General features: G+C 44.0%; 1 protein-coding gene across 2 annotated transcripts in view; it reads left to right on the plus strand.

The window, feature by feature from the left end:
- Window positions 1-17,856, plus strand: part of SVEP1 (sushi, von Willebrand factor type A, EGF and pentraxin domain containing 1) — a 1,097,507-nt gene that overhangs the window by 708,695 nt on the left and 370,956 nt on the right. For both annotated transcript variants that reach the window (XM_078676696.1, XM_078676697.1), the window contains exons 27-28: window positions 4,269-4,444; window positions 11,941-12,065. In XM_078676696.1, the coding sequence (XP_078532822.1) occupies window positions 4,269-4,444; window positions 11,941-12,065 (301 nt within the window). The remainder of the gene's footprint in view (window positions 1-4,268; window positions 4,445-11,940; window positions 12,066-17,856) is intronic.

Genomic DNA, 17,856 nt, shown 5'->3' on the forward strand with positions numbered 1-17,856 from the left:
AAATAAACTCCATAAAGTCTTCTTCAGAGGATTATTATAAATAACTCAAACACTGGTTGTGAATATATCCGTAGACACAACATGTATTTAAAGATTTTGCTGTTGTGCCTGGAAACCGTCTGAACTGAACACACTTTTATCAATTACCAAATATTAATAGGACCTAGAGGAGGAACAAAAATAGGAGCAATTTTACAGAGAGGAGGTAGCAGAGATTTCTGTAGCATTTCCTGGGCCCAATGTCTCCTACTTACTTTTGCAAACAAAACATTTCCACTTCTCTTGGTCTTCCAATGGACCTTCATGTGTGCTAAGAGGGGTTGGATATAAAGGGTTTCAACAGTCAATCAATGAGGACCAGGAATTGGATGACTGCATTAAAAATGGAAATCAGACTCATGTAATTTACTTTTAACACAATGCTATCAAGATATAGGATTAATACCGTAGGCATATAAATCCTGAAGAAACATAGGTGAGACAAAATCATACACACTAAGGGGCCCATTATGATGTCAGGCAGATTGCCCCCGCCAGGCTGGCGGTAGCCCCCGCCATCCTGGCGGGGGCTATCCGCCCGACATCCACACTTGTTTTCCCCCCGCCATATTAGTATGGCGGGGGGACCTCGGCGGACGGAAAGACCGTCCACCGCTTTTCCGCCCCAGTCGCCTAGCGGCCGGGGCGGAAAAGGTTTAATATGGTGGCGGTGTCTATCAGACACCGCCAGTCATATTATGATGGTTGTGTTTAGGTGCTATTCCGCGGCGGCGATGCCGTCACGGAAAGGCATGCGGTCTTCACTCTGGGTGCCCTATACGGGCCCCCAGAGTGAAGTATAGGTAGGGGGTGCACACGGGGGGTACCTGTGGTACCCCCCTTCATTTGCATGAACAAAGCGGCAGGCACCGCGCGGTGCCTGCCGCTTTGTTAATGCAAATGCTGAAATGCATTTTTAGCATTGTGGCGGGCGGTTCAGAGATCACTGGCCGCCACAATGCTAAAAATGCAGGATGGGCTCGCCACTGTGGCGGGCACATCCTAATACCCCCCACGGGACCCCCACCCTTATGGTGGGCGGTCCCGAATTCCAACAGGATGGCGGGCAGACAAAGTCCGCCCGTCATCCTAATGACCCCCTAAGAGTTCAAATAAAGCAATACAAAACAGTAGTATTTAATGTGCTGTATCTTTTTTAATTTAATCCTCTTTAGTCATCTAATCAAATTCAACTTAGAGAATACTCATTCACTCTAAATAGGAAATTCATGATAACTGAGCCAATTTAGTTAATTCATTCAGTTTATCAAATCTTTAAAGAAATTAGGGCATTACCAGAAATAAGACAATTTAAAAAAGAACAAATCAGTACCCAAAGCTCTCAAATTCAGGAAAGAAGGTGCAATTTCTCAGAAGGAAGAGACCACTAAGCACATGTAGCCCATTCGCTAATTAGGAAAGGAAGCCAGGTGAATCTGCATCAAAGTTCTGGAAATCTCCTTGATCAGTTAGTAAATAGAACTCCAGCCGTCTGTCACCAACATCAGCTGCATAAACGCACAAGAGTCTCCAAGAGCAACAAAACTCTCCACCAAATTCTCTAATAAATCTTACTCATCGGGCAATATTATATTCTTCGCATTTCTGGGGATGACACCTCCTGGTGTCACTTTATCTGATCAGACCACTCAGTTCATTGGGCAGTTCATACTGGAATGTGGATCAATTGACATAAAGAAGACACAAAATGCAGAGGAAATAGGTGAAACTATTACGCAGTGCTTAAACTATCCGGCATATGAAACATTAAACGCTGCCCCTTTAGCAAGAGTATGCTTAAAATTTCGAAAGGGCAATTTCCGAGGCAAGTGTCATGTAAATGCTAACATAATTGTAGCAAAATCCTTATACGATACATGAGAACTCAGTAGGGAATAAAACTTGTTACATACAGATTGTTACATTGAGTGATTCTCTCACATTCAGTAGGCTCAGCGAAGCAGAAAATTCCATGAATACAGTTTGGCCCTGTGTTAACTTAGGCTAATGTAATGCAGTGACATATAGAAATGTAAGCATCATATTTTTATGAAAACAAGAAGTTGAGTTTCCAATGTAATTTCTGATGCACTTAGGAACATTAGTATTATCAAAATTAACTCAAGTCGAAATAAGGTACTACTACATTTGTAAGTACCAACATGTATACAACCTTTAAAGTGTTTCTTTAAAGCATTACTAATGCATGTCTGAAGAACATTTTCTGAAAGTTTCGTAAATGCATCTTTTAGTACAAAGGTGTGGCACCTATTTTACTCTTGTCATTTTTGGTGCACACTTTATCACATAGAAAGTTAAAAAGTAACAAATTCACTATCAAAAGTATGATTAATTATACTATCTCATGCATCTCTTTAGTTACTCTTAAATTTTATATGAAATGCAAAACGATTAGAAATAAATTCAATAAAGTGAGAATTTCATCCTGTACATGTTTTCTAACACAAGTTAATAAAGCAAAATTATTTTTCCTTAGTGAATCACAACCTATGTTATTTATACCTATGATCCAATCGAAACTACTCTATTTCTGCATGCTTTTATGATTGAGGAGCTAAAATTCTTTTATTTGTATCTTCTTTTCTATAAAGCGCAATTGATGGTTTATTTATTTTCCCTCAAAAAGTGTCATGTCCAGTTTTACTCCTCTTTTAAAGTATACATGGCATTTCTGCTCTATGAAGATGTTCAATATCCTTTCATATTGCTATAACGGGGGCAATCTTACAGTAATGTGGCATATTAAAATAAATAAATCAGGTATTTGTAAAGCGCTAACTACTCATCCCTACGGGTTTCAAGGTACTGGGAGCTTTGAGTGAGCTAATGCCCAGAATTACATGGTTCAGCTGCCACTGGCGCCGGGGATCAGGCCGTGAGTCCTGGGATTCTGAGTCAGCTGAAGTCAGGTGCACTAGCCGCTACGCCACACCTCTCTCTTTTTCTGTAGAAAGAAATACAGATGGGTTAGCAATGTCATTTCTCAACTTCGACTTTTTATGCGACCCCAGGGAGCTTTGGTTTATAGGATGACAGAGTAACCCTTTTTTGTCGGATTCTGCTATACCTTTCTATTCAGTGCAAGTTGCAAAGATAGTCACAGAAATGTAGGCAGGTGTTTAATTCAATATTGCCACCTTGTGGACGCTTTGTGATAATTCATTTATGAATAATAAACCATGATTCGTACTATGTCACTTTATTGTTTTTGTATCACTTATGACTAGCATTCTAGCTCTTCTTCTCAGGAATTTTTGAGCGAGAGTGTTTTCATTAGAAGCATTACACTAAGACTTAAGAAAGAAAGAAAACTAAACTATTTTGTGTGCCTGAAGGAAAACGGGTGCAAAGTGGTTGTGTTAAATGTCACGTGGTTTAAACATGTTTTAACTTTAAATTGTCCTTCAAAAGGGAGGTATATTCAGCGTGTTGTGGGTTTTAAACTCTTCCCATCACTCGCTCATCAAGAACTAGAATACAGAAAATAACTTGTGGCGATGCTGCCTGACCCTTCATTCAATATGGTTTCCTTTCTGCTGCGTGACTAAAATGACTAGCTCTCTTCACACAATAACCATTTCATCTCTTAGGCACATCATATAATACATAAAACCCAAGATACCTGTGAAAGCTCGTGTCTATAATTTTTTACAGTCGAGTTGTAATGTCACAATACCTGCTGTCAGAGCCAGGAGAAGACAGTGTGAAATGCAGATCAACAAGCAGAACAACAACTGCCTTTTAAGCAATGAAAGAGATGAGTAGCTTCTTAGCCATTTAATAGTGTTTTGCTGTGTACACCACTATTAGCTGGTGAGGAACCGGTTATGCCAATTTGTCTATTTATATTACTGCCGGAGTGCATTACAGGATAGTCGTAAGCTGGCAACATGTTACCACACACTCTGGACAACAGCTGGTTTTGAAAGTTCCATGGTTAAATGCTTAAAATATATGTTGCAATCAATAGCAGGGCGCATTTTCACAGTACACATTCTTTACGTGTGTGCGTGTGAGTGTGTGTGTGTATGGGCCTAGTAGATCTGAGTTCTTAAATCTTATCCTCATTGATAATTTTACAGCACAAGAAATTAATTTATTGCTCCTGCACGTGAATTACATTGCCCCAACACAACTTTATGTATGTGGCATTGCCTCTGTGTAATGTTTCAGTTTTTTTCGTGTGTCTGTACCCTCTTTTAATGCAGCTGGGTGCTTTATATCAATGGCAAGGAGAGGATAACCGATTGCCCTCCAGTGAACGATGGAAAGTGGCATCACATTGCAGTGACGTGGACCAGCACGGATGGCTCTTGGAGTGTATACATTGATGGAAAACTATCAGATGGAGGAAAGGGCTTATCTGAAGGACTTGAAATTCCTGGTACAGTTTCATTTTAATATATTATTAACGTAACCTTTCTTAGGGCATTCAAAAATGTTTTAGATGTTGAGTTCTGCTGCAGGAAGTCATTCAGTCATCTTGTGTGAGTCACTGTTTCACTTATCGATATAGTCAATAAAGTGACACTTATGCAAACTTGTTTTTTTCAACAATGCACAAACCTATTGCAGTGCATACGATCTGCTAATACGGCACTGCACAAGGTAACTGTTGGCTGTGTGCTACCCCCAGCCTACCCAGCTAATGTTTGTGAGGCAGGATTTGGCGGTTTGGCCTCATTATGCAGAGCAGTGAAATCAGAGGTTGGGGCCACAAGGGCCTGCAGATCCCCGCCATGCACAGTGTTGGCATCAATTGTGTAATTTTAGTTGTAATAAGTGATTAATGATATAAAAGAATATGTCATGAGTGATGTAATATTTAAGGTCATAAGTATATGTCAGGGTGTTGCGAGGGTACGAGTTATAGTTGTTTAGTTAAATATAACTGGTGATTTTGAGTGGATTTTAGAGTTTAACATGTTACATTTTAACTGACATTCTCACCTTATCTGACATTTTCACCTAACTATAACATCGCTTTAATGTTTGTTTTTTCTATTATTTGTGAGCTTTATTTAATATGAATTTAAAATATGTTTACTATACCTAACTATAAAACTGAGATTTTTAAAAATAAATATATTACGTTTTTTTAAAGTTAAAATAACATATTGCAATTCCAACATCCTTCAGCCAGCCATGCATGCAAGGCACGAACCTGTCTCCAACCCTTTATAGGTGGCGGACCCTCGCTCTTCTGCAAGCAGCCTTTCGGTTGTGCTCGGCATGGGTATGGCCATGTGGCCTGGCTTGCAGCAAGACTCGGTGTCCAACCCCCTATGGGTGGAGGTCCCATGCTGTGCATACGCATGTGTATGTATGGAGGGGGTTGAATGTGTGGTTGTAGTTGTGTGTGTCTGGGTGTTAGATGTATTGTGTGTGTGGCCTTCAGGCAGTCCCAAAGACACCAGGGGTATGATACAGCCGATGTAGAAACTTGTAATGAATTAGGCTCAGGCGGCAGCTGCCAGTAATCGCCTCCGTTTACAGACAGCTCCGTTCCCACTGTTCGTCAGTCAATATTACACCCAAGTCTTTGTCCCACTACGCCCTCTCACGGACCGGGGTTTCCATGGGGGCATCCCTAACTTGTATATATAGTTACTGAGATAACGTGCGTGGGTGCATCTGTTTGCAATAGCATGTGCAGTGGTGTGAAAATATCTGGCTCCCTAGGGAAATCTGGTGTAACTGCTTTGATATTCTGTCGTAGTCTAGTATACAAGAATACATCCATACTAGTTGGGGTATGGTCTCCGAAGAATTGTACCATTGATCTGAATTGGCCATCTAGATATATGGATCCCCAGGTAGTACACTGCAGCTTGCACAACATGAGTCTGCCTCCCAGCCCTTCACAAGCAACCCGCAAGAGTGGGCAGTGTAGTAACCGTAGTCTGGAAGAGTACATCAGCGTTGCTCTCATCTGGTGCGCCATCCACTTCCACTCCGTCACAGTGCAGTCCACTGTGGTTGGATCCCTGCCCCTCTCCGCAACTTGTGTGAATAAGTACCCCTCAGGTGGGACAGGAGCCATATACCCATCTTCCCCCGCCAGTTGTGCCATATATGGGGTGGGTGCATCCAGTACACCGCAAAGTGCGACTGTGCACAGAAGTAATACTGTTCAAAGTTAGGAACTTCGAATCCACCTTGCCGATAAGGTAGCATGAGAGTCGCCAAGTTCAGTCGGGCCTGTTTCCCTCCCCAAACAAGCCGGAGTAGTTGGGACTTGAGTGTATGGAAAAAGAAATCACCTGGGTGGTATGGAATATTGATGAATAAATAAAGAAACTTAGGTAAAATTATCATCTTGATGAGGGATATATGTCCCGCCATTGAAAGGGGCAGTTTCAACCACTGAGTTATGTTATCAGTTATTCTATCTATTGCCTTCCCATAATTTGCGCGCATAAGTTCGTCCTTGTTCCTGGTGACATATATACCCAGATACTTAAAATCCTCCCCTCCCACTGTAACGGGAAATCCAACTGATACCGCTCCGTCTTGTCGGTCAGCGGGAATACAGCCGATTTAGCCCAATTAATCTGGACCCCCGAGATGGCACCAAACTTTGTTATTTCTCTCAGTACTGGATTAAGGTTTTCCTGGGGTTTGTGTACATACAACGTAACATCATCCACGTAAAGGGATATTAACAGTTGCCTGGCGGGGTATATTATCGCCCTGTGCTTGTGATGTTGCCGTAGTTTTGCTGCCAGCGGCTCAATCACCAGCGCAAAGAGGACAGGGGACAAAGGGCCCCCCTGCCTCGTGCCTCTAGAGATTGGGAAGCTATCTGATCTCGTCCCATTCAGTAGGATCAAGGACCGCGGGTTGGAGTATAACAGCCTGACCCAGTTAAGGAATGAGTACGGCATGCCCATACGTTCAAGCGTGCCCAGTAGGTAGTCCCATTCAAGGGAGTCAAAAGCTTTGGTGGCATCGAGAAAGACTGCCACCGCAGCAAGGTTGGGATCTATATCTTGTATAACGGACAACAGAGTCCTAAGGTAATGGGAGGTGGACCTATTGGGGACAAATCCCGCCTGGTCAGGCAGGACAAGTCTCTCCATCAGGAGGTTAAGGCGCGTCACATGAACCTTTGCTAAAGTTTTAGTGTCGCAATTAAGAAGCGACAGTGGCCTGTAAGAGTCACATGAAGATGGGCACTTCCCTGGTTTCAACAATGACATAATCTGGTTCTTCCCTCATTGTAGTGGGCAACACCCCCTCTTCTAGTGCTTCGTAATACACTGCCTTCAGAATAGGAGCTAATGTCGTCACAAAGGTTTTATAAAATTCCACCGGCAGCCCATCGGTGCCCGGGGCTCTCCCCGTTTTCATAGCCATGATAGCGTCAGTGATTTCGTCTAGTTCTAGGTGATGATCAAGGTATTTCCTCTGGACGTCTCCCAGCCATGCCAGGGCCGTGTCATCAAGATAGGATTGCAAATGTAGGGGTGCTGTCCTCTGAGAGGAATAGATTGTCCTATAAAAGTTACCAAAGATGTGCAGTTGCTCCGACAAGCTGCTGGCCATCCGCCCCTCCTCATCCTGCACTTCCACTATGTAATTGGCAAATCTAGGGGGCCATACTGCAGTCGCTAAAGCCTTTCCCGGTCGGTCGCCCTCCCCATATACCCGTGCCCTATGTGGCTTTCCTCGAAACTGACATTCCTTGGCAGCTGTTTCCACATATTTTGAAATTTTTTCTCGGAGAGTAGCCCTGGCAGCTCCACTCTCATCTCCCTCTGCTAGATCTCTCTCTAGAGATTTGAGTTCTCCTTCCAGTCTGTGCAGTTGGCTTCGGAGGTCTTTCAGGACTTCCCCTCCCTTCGAGATGCACCATCCCCTCATCGTCACCTTGAAAGCCTCCCACACTGTGGTCAGGCTGGCTACTGAGTGTGTGTTACAGTCGAAAAGTCCTGTATCTCCTGTTCCAGTTCCGTTCTAAATGCCTGGTCTTGGAGATGCTGGGGGTTCGGTCGCCAGTGTAGAAAAGGTGACCGGCGAATGGTCCGAATACGTACGAGCCAAATGGGTCGCCCCTTCTACCCAGTGTGTTATGCCCATCGTAACAAAGACATAATCAAGTCTCGCCCAGGACCCATGTACTGTTGAAAAATGTGTCCCCTCACTCAAGGAAGGGTGTTTGTGTCGCCAAGTGTCCAATAATCTATTAGAGGTCGTAATGTCTCGCATCGTCCTTTGTGAGCTGGCATAGTGCATAAGCTCGGGACAAGATCTATCGGCTCCAGGGTCCATAACCGTGTTGAAATCCCCTCCCCACACCACATAAGCAGGGGCTATTGTCTGGATTTTACCCCAAACCTCAAGGAGCGCATTGGGGTCATCAGTGTTGGGGCCGTACTAATTAGCAAACAGTATATCATGTGTATGTATCCTACCCAACAATAAACAGTAGCGACCATTAACATCAACTCCCCCCATTCTTACAAAAGGTGTCCCCCTCTTAACCAAAATAGCTACCCCTCTAGAGTAGGAGGCAAAAAAGCGGTGCGCAGCCCACCGATACGCAAACTGAGGGACTCCATTCGGCCTCGGATGGGTTTCCTGCAGCAGGGCCACAGCAATCAGGTATCTGTCCCAGTAACCCAATACTTGCCTCTTCTTCCTAGGATCACTTAACCCACGCACATTCCATGATAATATATTGAGTCCGCTTACACTCGAAACCTCATCACCCATTATCCCAGCATTCGTGTAAAGTCAATACATGGCAATTGGTCCAGTAGTCAGTCCTGCATCAAGAAACTCCCCACAACTCCCCCCCTCCTCCGCCCCACTCCGGCTCTCCCAACCTGCCGAGCATGCTCCCCTCCCTCCCGCAAAACAAAATCAGAGTTTAATACAGTCCTCCTCTCAGTGGAGGGAAAGTTAGGAGGTATGCCCACATACGGGGAACACTAGCGGGCCACGACCTGCCCTCTCACCTCCATATTTCACCCACCTGCGTTCCCACTCGGCATAGCAGGACGCTTCAGTGGGACGGGGAGAATTGCAAAGTGAATACAATCAAAGCAATAGAATGAAGGATACATCACCAGTTCACAGTAAAGCTGATGTAGTTTTCCAAACTCGGCCTACCACCATGTATAGTCTTTATCTTGATGTTCAGTCCTGATTAGAGGTGGGAGAGTGCGATCTGGAGCGCCTGCTACAGTCTGACTCACGGGACGCCGCCTTACGATGTCTCCTCAGGTAGTCTTCAGCTTGTTGCGGGGTGGTGAAAAAATGTTGCTTCCCCAAGTGTGTGATCCGGAGTTTTGCAGGGTAGAGCATCGCATATTGTATGTTTTGCGCTAACAGTTTCTTCTTCACAGCGACATATTTGCGCCTAGCCTCCTGAACCGCTTGAGTAAAGTCCGGGTAAAACGACAGGGTTGCATTCTCGTAGCGGACTTGTTTCTTTTCCCGTGCTAGCCATAGCACCGTGTCGCAATCTCGATAGTAGTGAAATCGGACAATGACCGGGCGTGGTGGTAACCCCGGCGGAGGTCGCATGGCCAATGAGCGGTGGGCCCTTTCCACCGTGAGATGTGCGGAGAAAGCGTCTCTGCCAAACAGCTTGATCACTAAGTTTTCCATAAACACCCCCATCTTGCCCGTGTTGATAGTCTCCACCAGGCCTATGACCCTCACATTATTGCGCAGAGAGCGCGCTTCTATGTCCTCATTCTTTTCAGCGATCACTTTCAACAATTTGTCCATCTGGAGCACGTGTGCACTTGTCGATGTGGCGCCATCTTCTAAGTCAGAGACCCTGGACTCAACTTCTTTAATCCTGTGATCGTGTTTCTCGAGCCTGGATACCACTGAGTCCATTCTAGTGTGCATGGAGTCAATCTTGGCGTCTATGGACGTGAGGCTCTGTTTCATACTTAACAATATTGTTTTCCATTCCTCCTCTGGCTGCTCCGGCGGACCAGCGTCCATTCGCTCCGTCGAGCCTGTGCGTTGACCCTTACGGGAGTCGAAAGAGAGTTTGGCTTGCCTAGGTTCAGTGCGCCCCATCTCTGCTACGAAGTGAAGGGTGTCAGCCAAAAACAGTATGTCAACGCTCCACATGTACCGACTGCCCCCTACTTAGCCGCCGTCTCGAGTCACATGAGGGGTCTGCGCCCAGGCCCGCCAGTGCCAGTATAGGTGCCACAACATGGTCACTGCAATACAGTTCCCAGCAAATGGTCAATGGAGAGGTCGCACTCTCCCACGGGGGCGCAGCCGCAATCGCATCTCCTACAGCCGTCTTTCCACTCACCTCTGCAGGGCAGGGGCGGCCAGCTGAGAGCAGTACCAAGGCTTCACCACCAAGGCTTCCTCCCCCAGGGAGACCACGACCAGTTTCTACCGCCGCCTCCATATATTCTTGGACAGGCTGGCTCAAGGCACCTCGCCCGGTAATCCTCCCCACATGCGGGTGTACAAAATGGCGACTTCCTTGTGCTGCTGCACTGTTTGTCGCAATAGCCCTATTATCGATGGGCGCGTGTTCCACTCAAAATCAGGCAGACTAGGCAGGCTTTTATGCAGTGAGTCCTCTTTCCGGCTCGCCGCTATCAGTTTCTCTGTCTCATACCGCCCCACAGGCCTCCTCACCGTCAGGTCTTGGGGGGAGTCGCAGCACCCTCCGTCCGCTTCAATGACCGTAGTGCGCTCCCTCCGCCAAGCGCCAGTCTCCGCTGTTTGTTGTGCTTAGCAGGGCCGTCCGCCCGGCCCAGTCCTCCAGAGCGGCCGTTAGTGACGCATTCCGCCAGTCTCCGCTGCGACCGCGGCCTATCAATCCCCGGTCTCATGTAGGAGGCCCTGCCACTGCAGGACTCCGCTGCCTCGCGAGCGCCTCGCACCGATCCCGAGACCGCGGGTATCTCCGGCAGCCGGTAATCGCGGATGGGCACAGTTAGTTCCCCAGGGTCAGGGGGCGTCCGCTGTCCGTTCCTGTGATGAGATGTCACTTCTGGGCATTCAGGATGGGGTTGATGTAGTGGTTTGTGCCCGGGCCGGCAGGAGCCTCGCTAGTGCGCTGCCATATCGGTCGTGCACCCTCTAACGCCCCCAAGCCCATTATGCAGTTTTCTGCCGCTAAACCGGCGATAATTGTAACGCCGTTCTTGATAATATGCCCCTGAGTCTTTGAAATTAATGTAATGACATCAGCAGATTATGCAAAGGTCAGAATTGTTAAAACTTCTTCTAAACTGCAGACATTCCTCAGCTATGGCATTATAGATATGGAGAGCATAGGCTTTGAACCTTCTATCTCCTCCTCCGGCAACTACACTTGGAGAGGTGTGGCTCCGCAGCCAGGGTGACTGACGCTGGATGCTGGGGATCACGGTTTGATCTCCGGCGGCAGGAGTCTGCCCAGCATCATGCGACTCTGGGCAATAGCTCACTTAATCTTCCCAACGGCCTCCAGCTCCGAGATTCCCCTTCGGGGATGATTCGTGCACTATGCAAGTACTGGAATAACCTTTTACATTTACACTTAAGAAATTGCAGCTGAAGTTGATCAGATAGGAGTGATGTCCATGCAGATATACTTAAAGGACAATGAGCTACTAAAAAAAAAACATTCCTTGCCAATGAGTATATTTTATTAAAAAGACACAGTGTATTAAATGTTTTACTTTTATCACTTCCTTGTTTTAATACCTTTATGACATTTTAAGACATATCCTTTATTTAAAGAGATGTGGTTGGTGCTGTGTTGGTGTATGTGATCTGTTATTCTCTCACTGGTCCAATATCTGACAGTTCATCTCCTGCTAAAGTCTCTTGAATGTCCATTGTTTTTTTGATAAATTGCTGCTGAGTGATCTTAATTTATGCTGTCTCCTGTATGTGCAGGTGGTGGTGCTTTGGTTCTTGCACAGGAGCAGGACCAGAGAGGCGAAGGTTTCAATCCAGCAGAATCCTTTGTGGGTTCCATCAGCCAGGTTAATATCTGGGACCATGTCTTGTCATCAGAGGAGGTGAGCATCACATGTAAGGTGAAAGCTCATGTGACAAAATACTGCTGGCATTAATAATAACTGTGCTTATTAATAAAGGGCCTAATGTGCTGACATACACAGCTCATGTGTCTGCAATTACCACCACTTGACAACAGACGCTTACCATGTTACATTAAGTTACACTAACTGAAATTTGTATAGCGCCGTATTGCTAGTAGAATGGCCTCACAGAGATATCAGATAAGGGTACATTCCCACCCTGTCAAAGGCTCGAATCTATTTTCTATTTGAGTGGTGCCATCAGTAGTTCTCTTGAAATGTTAAGGTTTTTGGGCTTAGAATGATGAAGTTACCATAAATCTGTGCCAGAGCACTGCCACGATTCTCAAAATGGCATTCTTCCACGACCATCTCAGTAGGCAGAAGACTACAGGGCTGATTTTAGGTCCTGATCGAAAGAGAAATCATCGACTATCCTGCCTGACAAGGGGATACACACATGTCTCATTTTGAGGCAAGAAGTGATTGTAGAGGACGTTCTTTAACTGACATTGCAAATTGACCAAAACTCAGTGTTTTATTCTATGTACTGTGCAGCTTTAGTAGAAATGTATTCATTATGGCTATGTCCATAATGCTATCAATTAACATGCTTAGCATTGCATAGGTTATCTTAGGTCATATGTTAGCTGATGCTTAAGATGGAATCGAAGAGTAAAAAGTAAAAAATGTTTGATGGAGTAAAAGCAGAGCTGTGAGCAGCCTTGACCATGTTATACTGTGCAGTGGTGGCTTGTGACACTTGAAAGTGGTGAGCTGTAAAAGTTGGGTATGACTTTTATGTATCAAGTGAAGCAAGCGCTGTTAATGGTCAAATGTGAATTCATGTCACATACCTTCTAACTGTAAACCAAAAAGCGGTATACAACTATAATATGTCACATGAAATCATTTGTTTGGGGCCATTTTATATCCCTTCCAAAACAAAATGTGTAGTTCAGGTATAGATTGCTGCAGTTCTTTTTCAGGGCACTCAAACTGTACAATTAAGGTTGGGTACTGGGTTAAAGAATAATAAACATAGCAGTAAAGGTATTCTGCAAATGTATTAGGGTTGAGGTAACATGCTATCAATGCGCGGCAAGGGATGCAGATTCTAAAGAGAAGACCAATGTTCCTCGGTTTTTAAGAGGTATACCATTGGCTGTAAACAAAAACGTGAGTACTTACCTCGGGCTCCTGCAGTCGTGGAATTAAAAAACAAGAACGCCAGACCATCTTTTTCTAAAACGTTTGGCAGAGTTTTCTGATTCCATCTCTAAGCCTGGCCTTATCCACCGGACCGCTGTTCCATTCTGCTTTGCTTCATCATTGACACTGTGGGGGGGATTCTGTGGAACATTTGCCGTGATGTGCATAATATCGTGCTAAAGGTACTCTTCTGGATGAACGTGAGCTTTACACATACTAATGTTTCTACCCACTAATAACCGTCCTGCTCCAGAAGGTCTTCTTTTACTAAAGCAGCCTCCTAGAGCCCCCATACAGCTATATTTCCTCCGTTCCCTCTTTCCTTTACTTGTACAGATTCTCACTTCCTCTACTTCACCTTTACACGTTCTCTGTGGATCCTTGGTACATTTCTTCTCTTTCCTCTTTCTGCACACAGCCGTTTCTAGTATTGAGTCGTTCATTCTTCATGCTACAGCCCTACCTATTGTGACATATTGGTTCGAACTGCACTGAACTCTGCTCCTGGAGTGATTTTTTTAAATTCCTTAATTTGAAGTGGGAGTAATCTTGAGGCTTCTGTGCTCTGAACAGCGAAGTGAAAGGTGAACTTCAAGTGGCTCTGTTCCCACATTTTCATCTCTCACCGGTCTGGTGGGTTTGGGTTATATGTCACCAGTCTGGTGGATTAATGTCTATCTCTTGACTGTTCATAGATGCCTGGTGAGTTAAACACTCACTGCTGACATCTGCAAAGTCCATATTCTATCATGAATAAAGCAAATAGCCTTTTATCATTCAGCGCTCTATAAACGGACTATCATTAGATTTAGTAGTTCTGATACCTGTTATTTACAGTGCTTAGAAATAGAAGTGCAGTAGGTGTAGTCTGCACTTTTTACTGATCTTTCAGCAGATAATCAAGTGATCCTTACATCGCGCTGAAAATTATATGTGAGATAAGTCTATTGCAATTATGGTGTCTTTGTCAATAGTGCAGCACTTATCGAGAAACTCAGGAAAATAAGTTTCAGAAAGTCCAGTCCTTTTACTGCCCAAGACAAAAGCAGCCACTGCAGACCAACACAGCAAAGTGGTAATTCCTCCTGACAGCTTCTACAGCTCTTCTTCTTGGCAGGTTCCTTAGTCCAAAAGAGTTCTAAAGTTCTAGGTTCAGGGCCCCACTAGTTATACTATTTTCCCTTCGAAGTTTTAGGCAGCAAGTCCCTCTTGCTCAGTAGAAACCAGTTCTGTTCTCTCTAGCCCAGCTTTACTACAGGAGGTGAAGATAGCATTGTACAGAGCAGACACAGCCCATTCTAGTGCTAGTGACAACTCCTCCCACAACTCTAAATGCAGCAAGGTCTATTCAGCCTGGTTATGAGTCACCCAGTAAAGGCAGGACACACCTAACTCCCCTCCCCCTTGACTGTCTAGGAGGAATGCGCATGCCCAGCTCCTATCCCCCCAAACCTAGACAGTGAATACACAAACAGGCAGAGGCACACAAACAAGAAAATGACCACTTTCTAAAAATGGCATTTTCTAACACACAATTTAAAGACCACCTTTGCTAAAAGATGTGTTATTAAATTCTGAGCTCAGGGATCCTAAACTCAATTTCTCCAACTTTTCCCAATTGACAATTATACTTGTAAGATGTTACACGGCAGCTCCAATGGTCTCCTATGAGAAAGAAAGCCTTTCATTAGTGAAAAATGAAATGCGCCGTATTTTACTAGCAGGACATGTAACACACACTACTACATGTCCTACCTTTCACATACACTGCACCCTGGCCATGGGGCTATCTTGGGCCGTGCACTTGCTAGGTCAACATGGCAGAAAAATCTGCGCACAGACACTGCAGTGGCTGCTCTGAGATACCTTTGAAAGGCTACTTGTGAGAGTGGCACAATCAGTGCTGCAAACCCACTAGTAGCATTTGATTTGCAGGCCCTGAGCACACACAGTGCACTGTCCTAGGGGCTTACTAGTAAACCAAATATACCAACCATAGAAAACCAATCATAACACAATTTGTAGGAGCACTTGCACTTTAGCACTGAATAGCAGTGAAAAAGAGCGCCAAGACACTAATCCAGCAAAAACGTCCATGATACCATCAAAACAGGAGGTCAGCAAGCAAAAAGACTGGGGTAACACGCCAAAGGATGCCAGGTCTAACAAGTAGGTACTCAAGTTCTAAAGTCTCTTTGAGAAAAAGAAACTAGGCAACCTAAAAAGCAATATAATTCTTACCTCTGTATACCAATTCAAGGTAAACTTGAATTGTTGCTCTAGTTTGCCATCCCTTGCTGTGGAAATTGTTATATAGTGTTAAAGTAATATATTTCATGCAGCATGAAATGTTATATATTCACATTCTACACATATCCTGCCACCTAGTGCTTTATTTGAAAGGTTTGTTTGAAAAAGGTTAGGAGAAAGTTGGAGTTACTCCACCTGAATACAATATTTAAGACTAATTTACCTGAAATGCATCACATCTGCCATTGTAAATGCATCACATCTGCCATTGTAAATACCTCAGACATCACTTGTGATTTCACAAGCGCGTACCTAAAGATAGGAAACAAAATCAGCAGGGTGGGTCAGTGAGATAAAAGCCTGCCCCTGAGATATGCGGTGATGTGCAGGTGATAACTTTGAACACTTGCAAGGAAGACACATTTTTTATGAAGTCATGAAAATATGCAATGCTGATAGATTTTATGAACAGTCTTTACTGCAGAAGTGGGGTTTGAAGCACCACATGAAACATGCCATTATAGATGACTCACTGTCATGTAATTCCCTTCATAGATAGTAGAAGTGGAATGTGAAGTCCTCTGCTTTTCACTACCCAGTCACACATTCAAGCAGCTGATGGCTGTCTGTCATGCTCTGGTGTAAAAAAAGTGATTAGAACACGGAAAGGTACCACAGCTCTACTTCAGAATGGAACTCAATTGATTAAAAAGGAGTGGGGGATTCCCTCAACGACTCATGCCTAATATATACAATTATAGATTGGTTACTGTGAATAATGTGAAGGTTTTTCATCGATAGGTCAGCGGTGATGTCCTACAGAGTACTAAAGCCACCTTCGAGTAAAGTAGACAGCAATTATGATAGTTTGATAAATATTTAGTCTGGGATTTCATAAATTGCGTTTTGGTTGTTATATAATGAAATATTCATTAGAAAACAGGAAATGGAGTAATCCACAAGAAACATCAGAAATCATTTTGAAAAAATGGGTACCCTTAGAAAGTCAAGTGCACAGTTACATGCAAAATTCTATGTAATATGTTTGATGCACAAACATATAAGTCCTTGTGGTATTACATTATTTCATTTACTTTACTATAGGATATTCTCAGTATACGGCATGTAAAGTCAGGTACAAATATTTGATTAGAAACAACAACTATTTTGCTTAAAAAACTCACATCTCTGTCAATGCTTGTGACCTACAATATTACACCCAGACAGTCATCAGTTTGTAGTTATGGTTCTCGTGCACTTTCCTTGAAAAGGCTTTTTTTCTTTTGCCTATTGCTTTTGACCTTCTGTACGGATTTGCACCAAAAATGGCAATCGCTTGGCATAGTCAGTTGTGGTCCAGCATGCCAATTTTCCTGAAGATATATGCAAAGGAAAAAGTTAAGGGGCAATCAAAAACTGTTCTTTGCCATTTTAGTTCCGTAGTAAGTGTTGCTTGTACCTACAGCAGAAACCGCTAAACGAATTAACTCCAAGTTGGCATGAAAGTTAAACTTTACTCAGAAAACATGATTTCATTGGTTTGATGTAAGTTCGTGGCTTTAAAGGCTAACACTTTTATATATCGCTGCATTTAAAATTACGATTCAGAAAATTGGGAATCCTGTCAATAACATTTTCAAATTTTTTCTGTGAGTTCACTGGCCGATGAAAGGATTTATTTTTTTCAATCATCTTGAAATTTTTGAGTTTTAAAAAAAAGAAAATAACATTTCTTCTGAAACAAAAATCCTCAGTCATGGGGCCCCAAGAAATGTTCCTTCGACCAGGGAAGTGCTGTGAGATAGCACCGTTAGGCATAGATGGATAGGCCAAAAAAAGACAGCAGGTTTCTCTGCGATAAATTTGAAATGTTAACAAAAATTGCGATGTCCGAGGCACTGTTTTGTAAGCTGCACAAAGCACACCATTTTGTGCTGAAAAATCATGATATTTCTCTAAAAGTAAAAATGGAAACAAATGGAAAAATTATATTCACAGAAACACACTAAGGAAAAAATCCCTAGGTGCAGCAGAGGGAAATGCTTAGTAGGGGTTTGCTGCACAGCCTATCAAGCAGTAATAAATTGGCACCCTGCTGCAGGCTAGTCCGAAGGCCTGGCCAAATACTGCTGTGCTGGATGAAAGGCCATGCACAGTGGGGGATTCTGTGCTCATGGCTGGTGTGGCTCTGGGGATGACCAAAATACAACTAGTTCTGTGCACGGACAAAGTAGTTTGGAGCTTGTTGTGGTTTGATTGTTGGGCCTCACAATAGGCCAGATTCTACGGTCATTGCATCCTGGACATG

Source organism: Lissotriton helveticus, chromosome 2_1, assembly GCF_964261635.1.
Source record: "Lissotriton helveticus chromosome 2_1, aLisHel1.1, whole genome shotgun sequence".
NCBI lineage: Eukaryota > Metazoa > Chordata > Amphibia > Caudata > Salamandridae > Lissotriton > Lissotriton helveticus.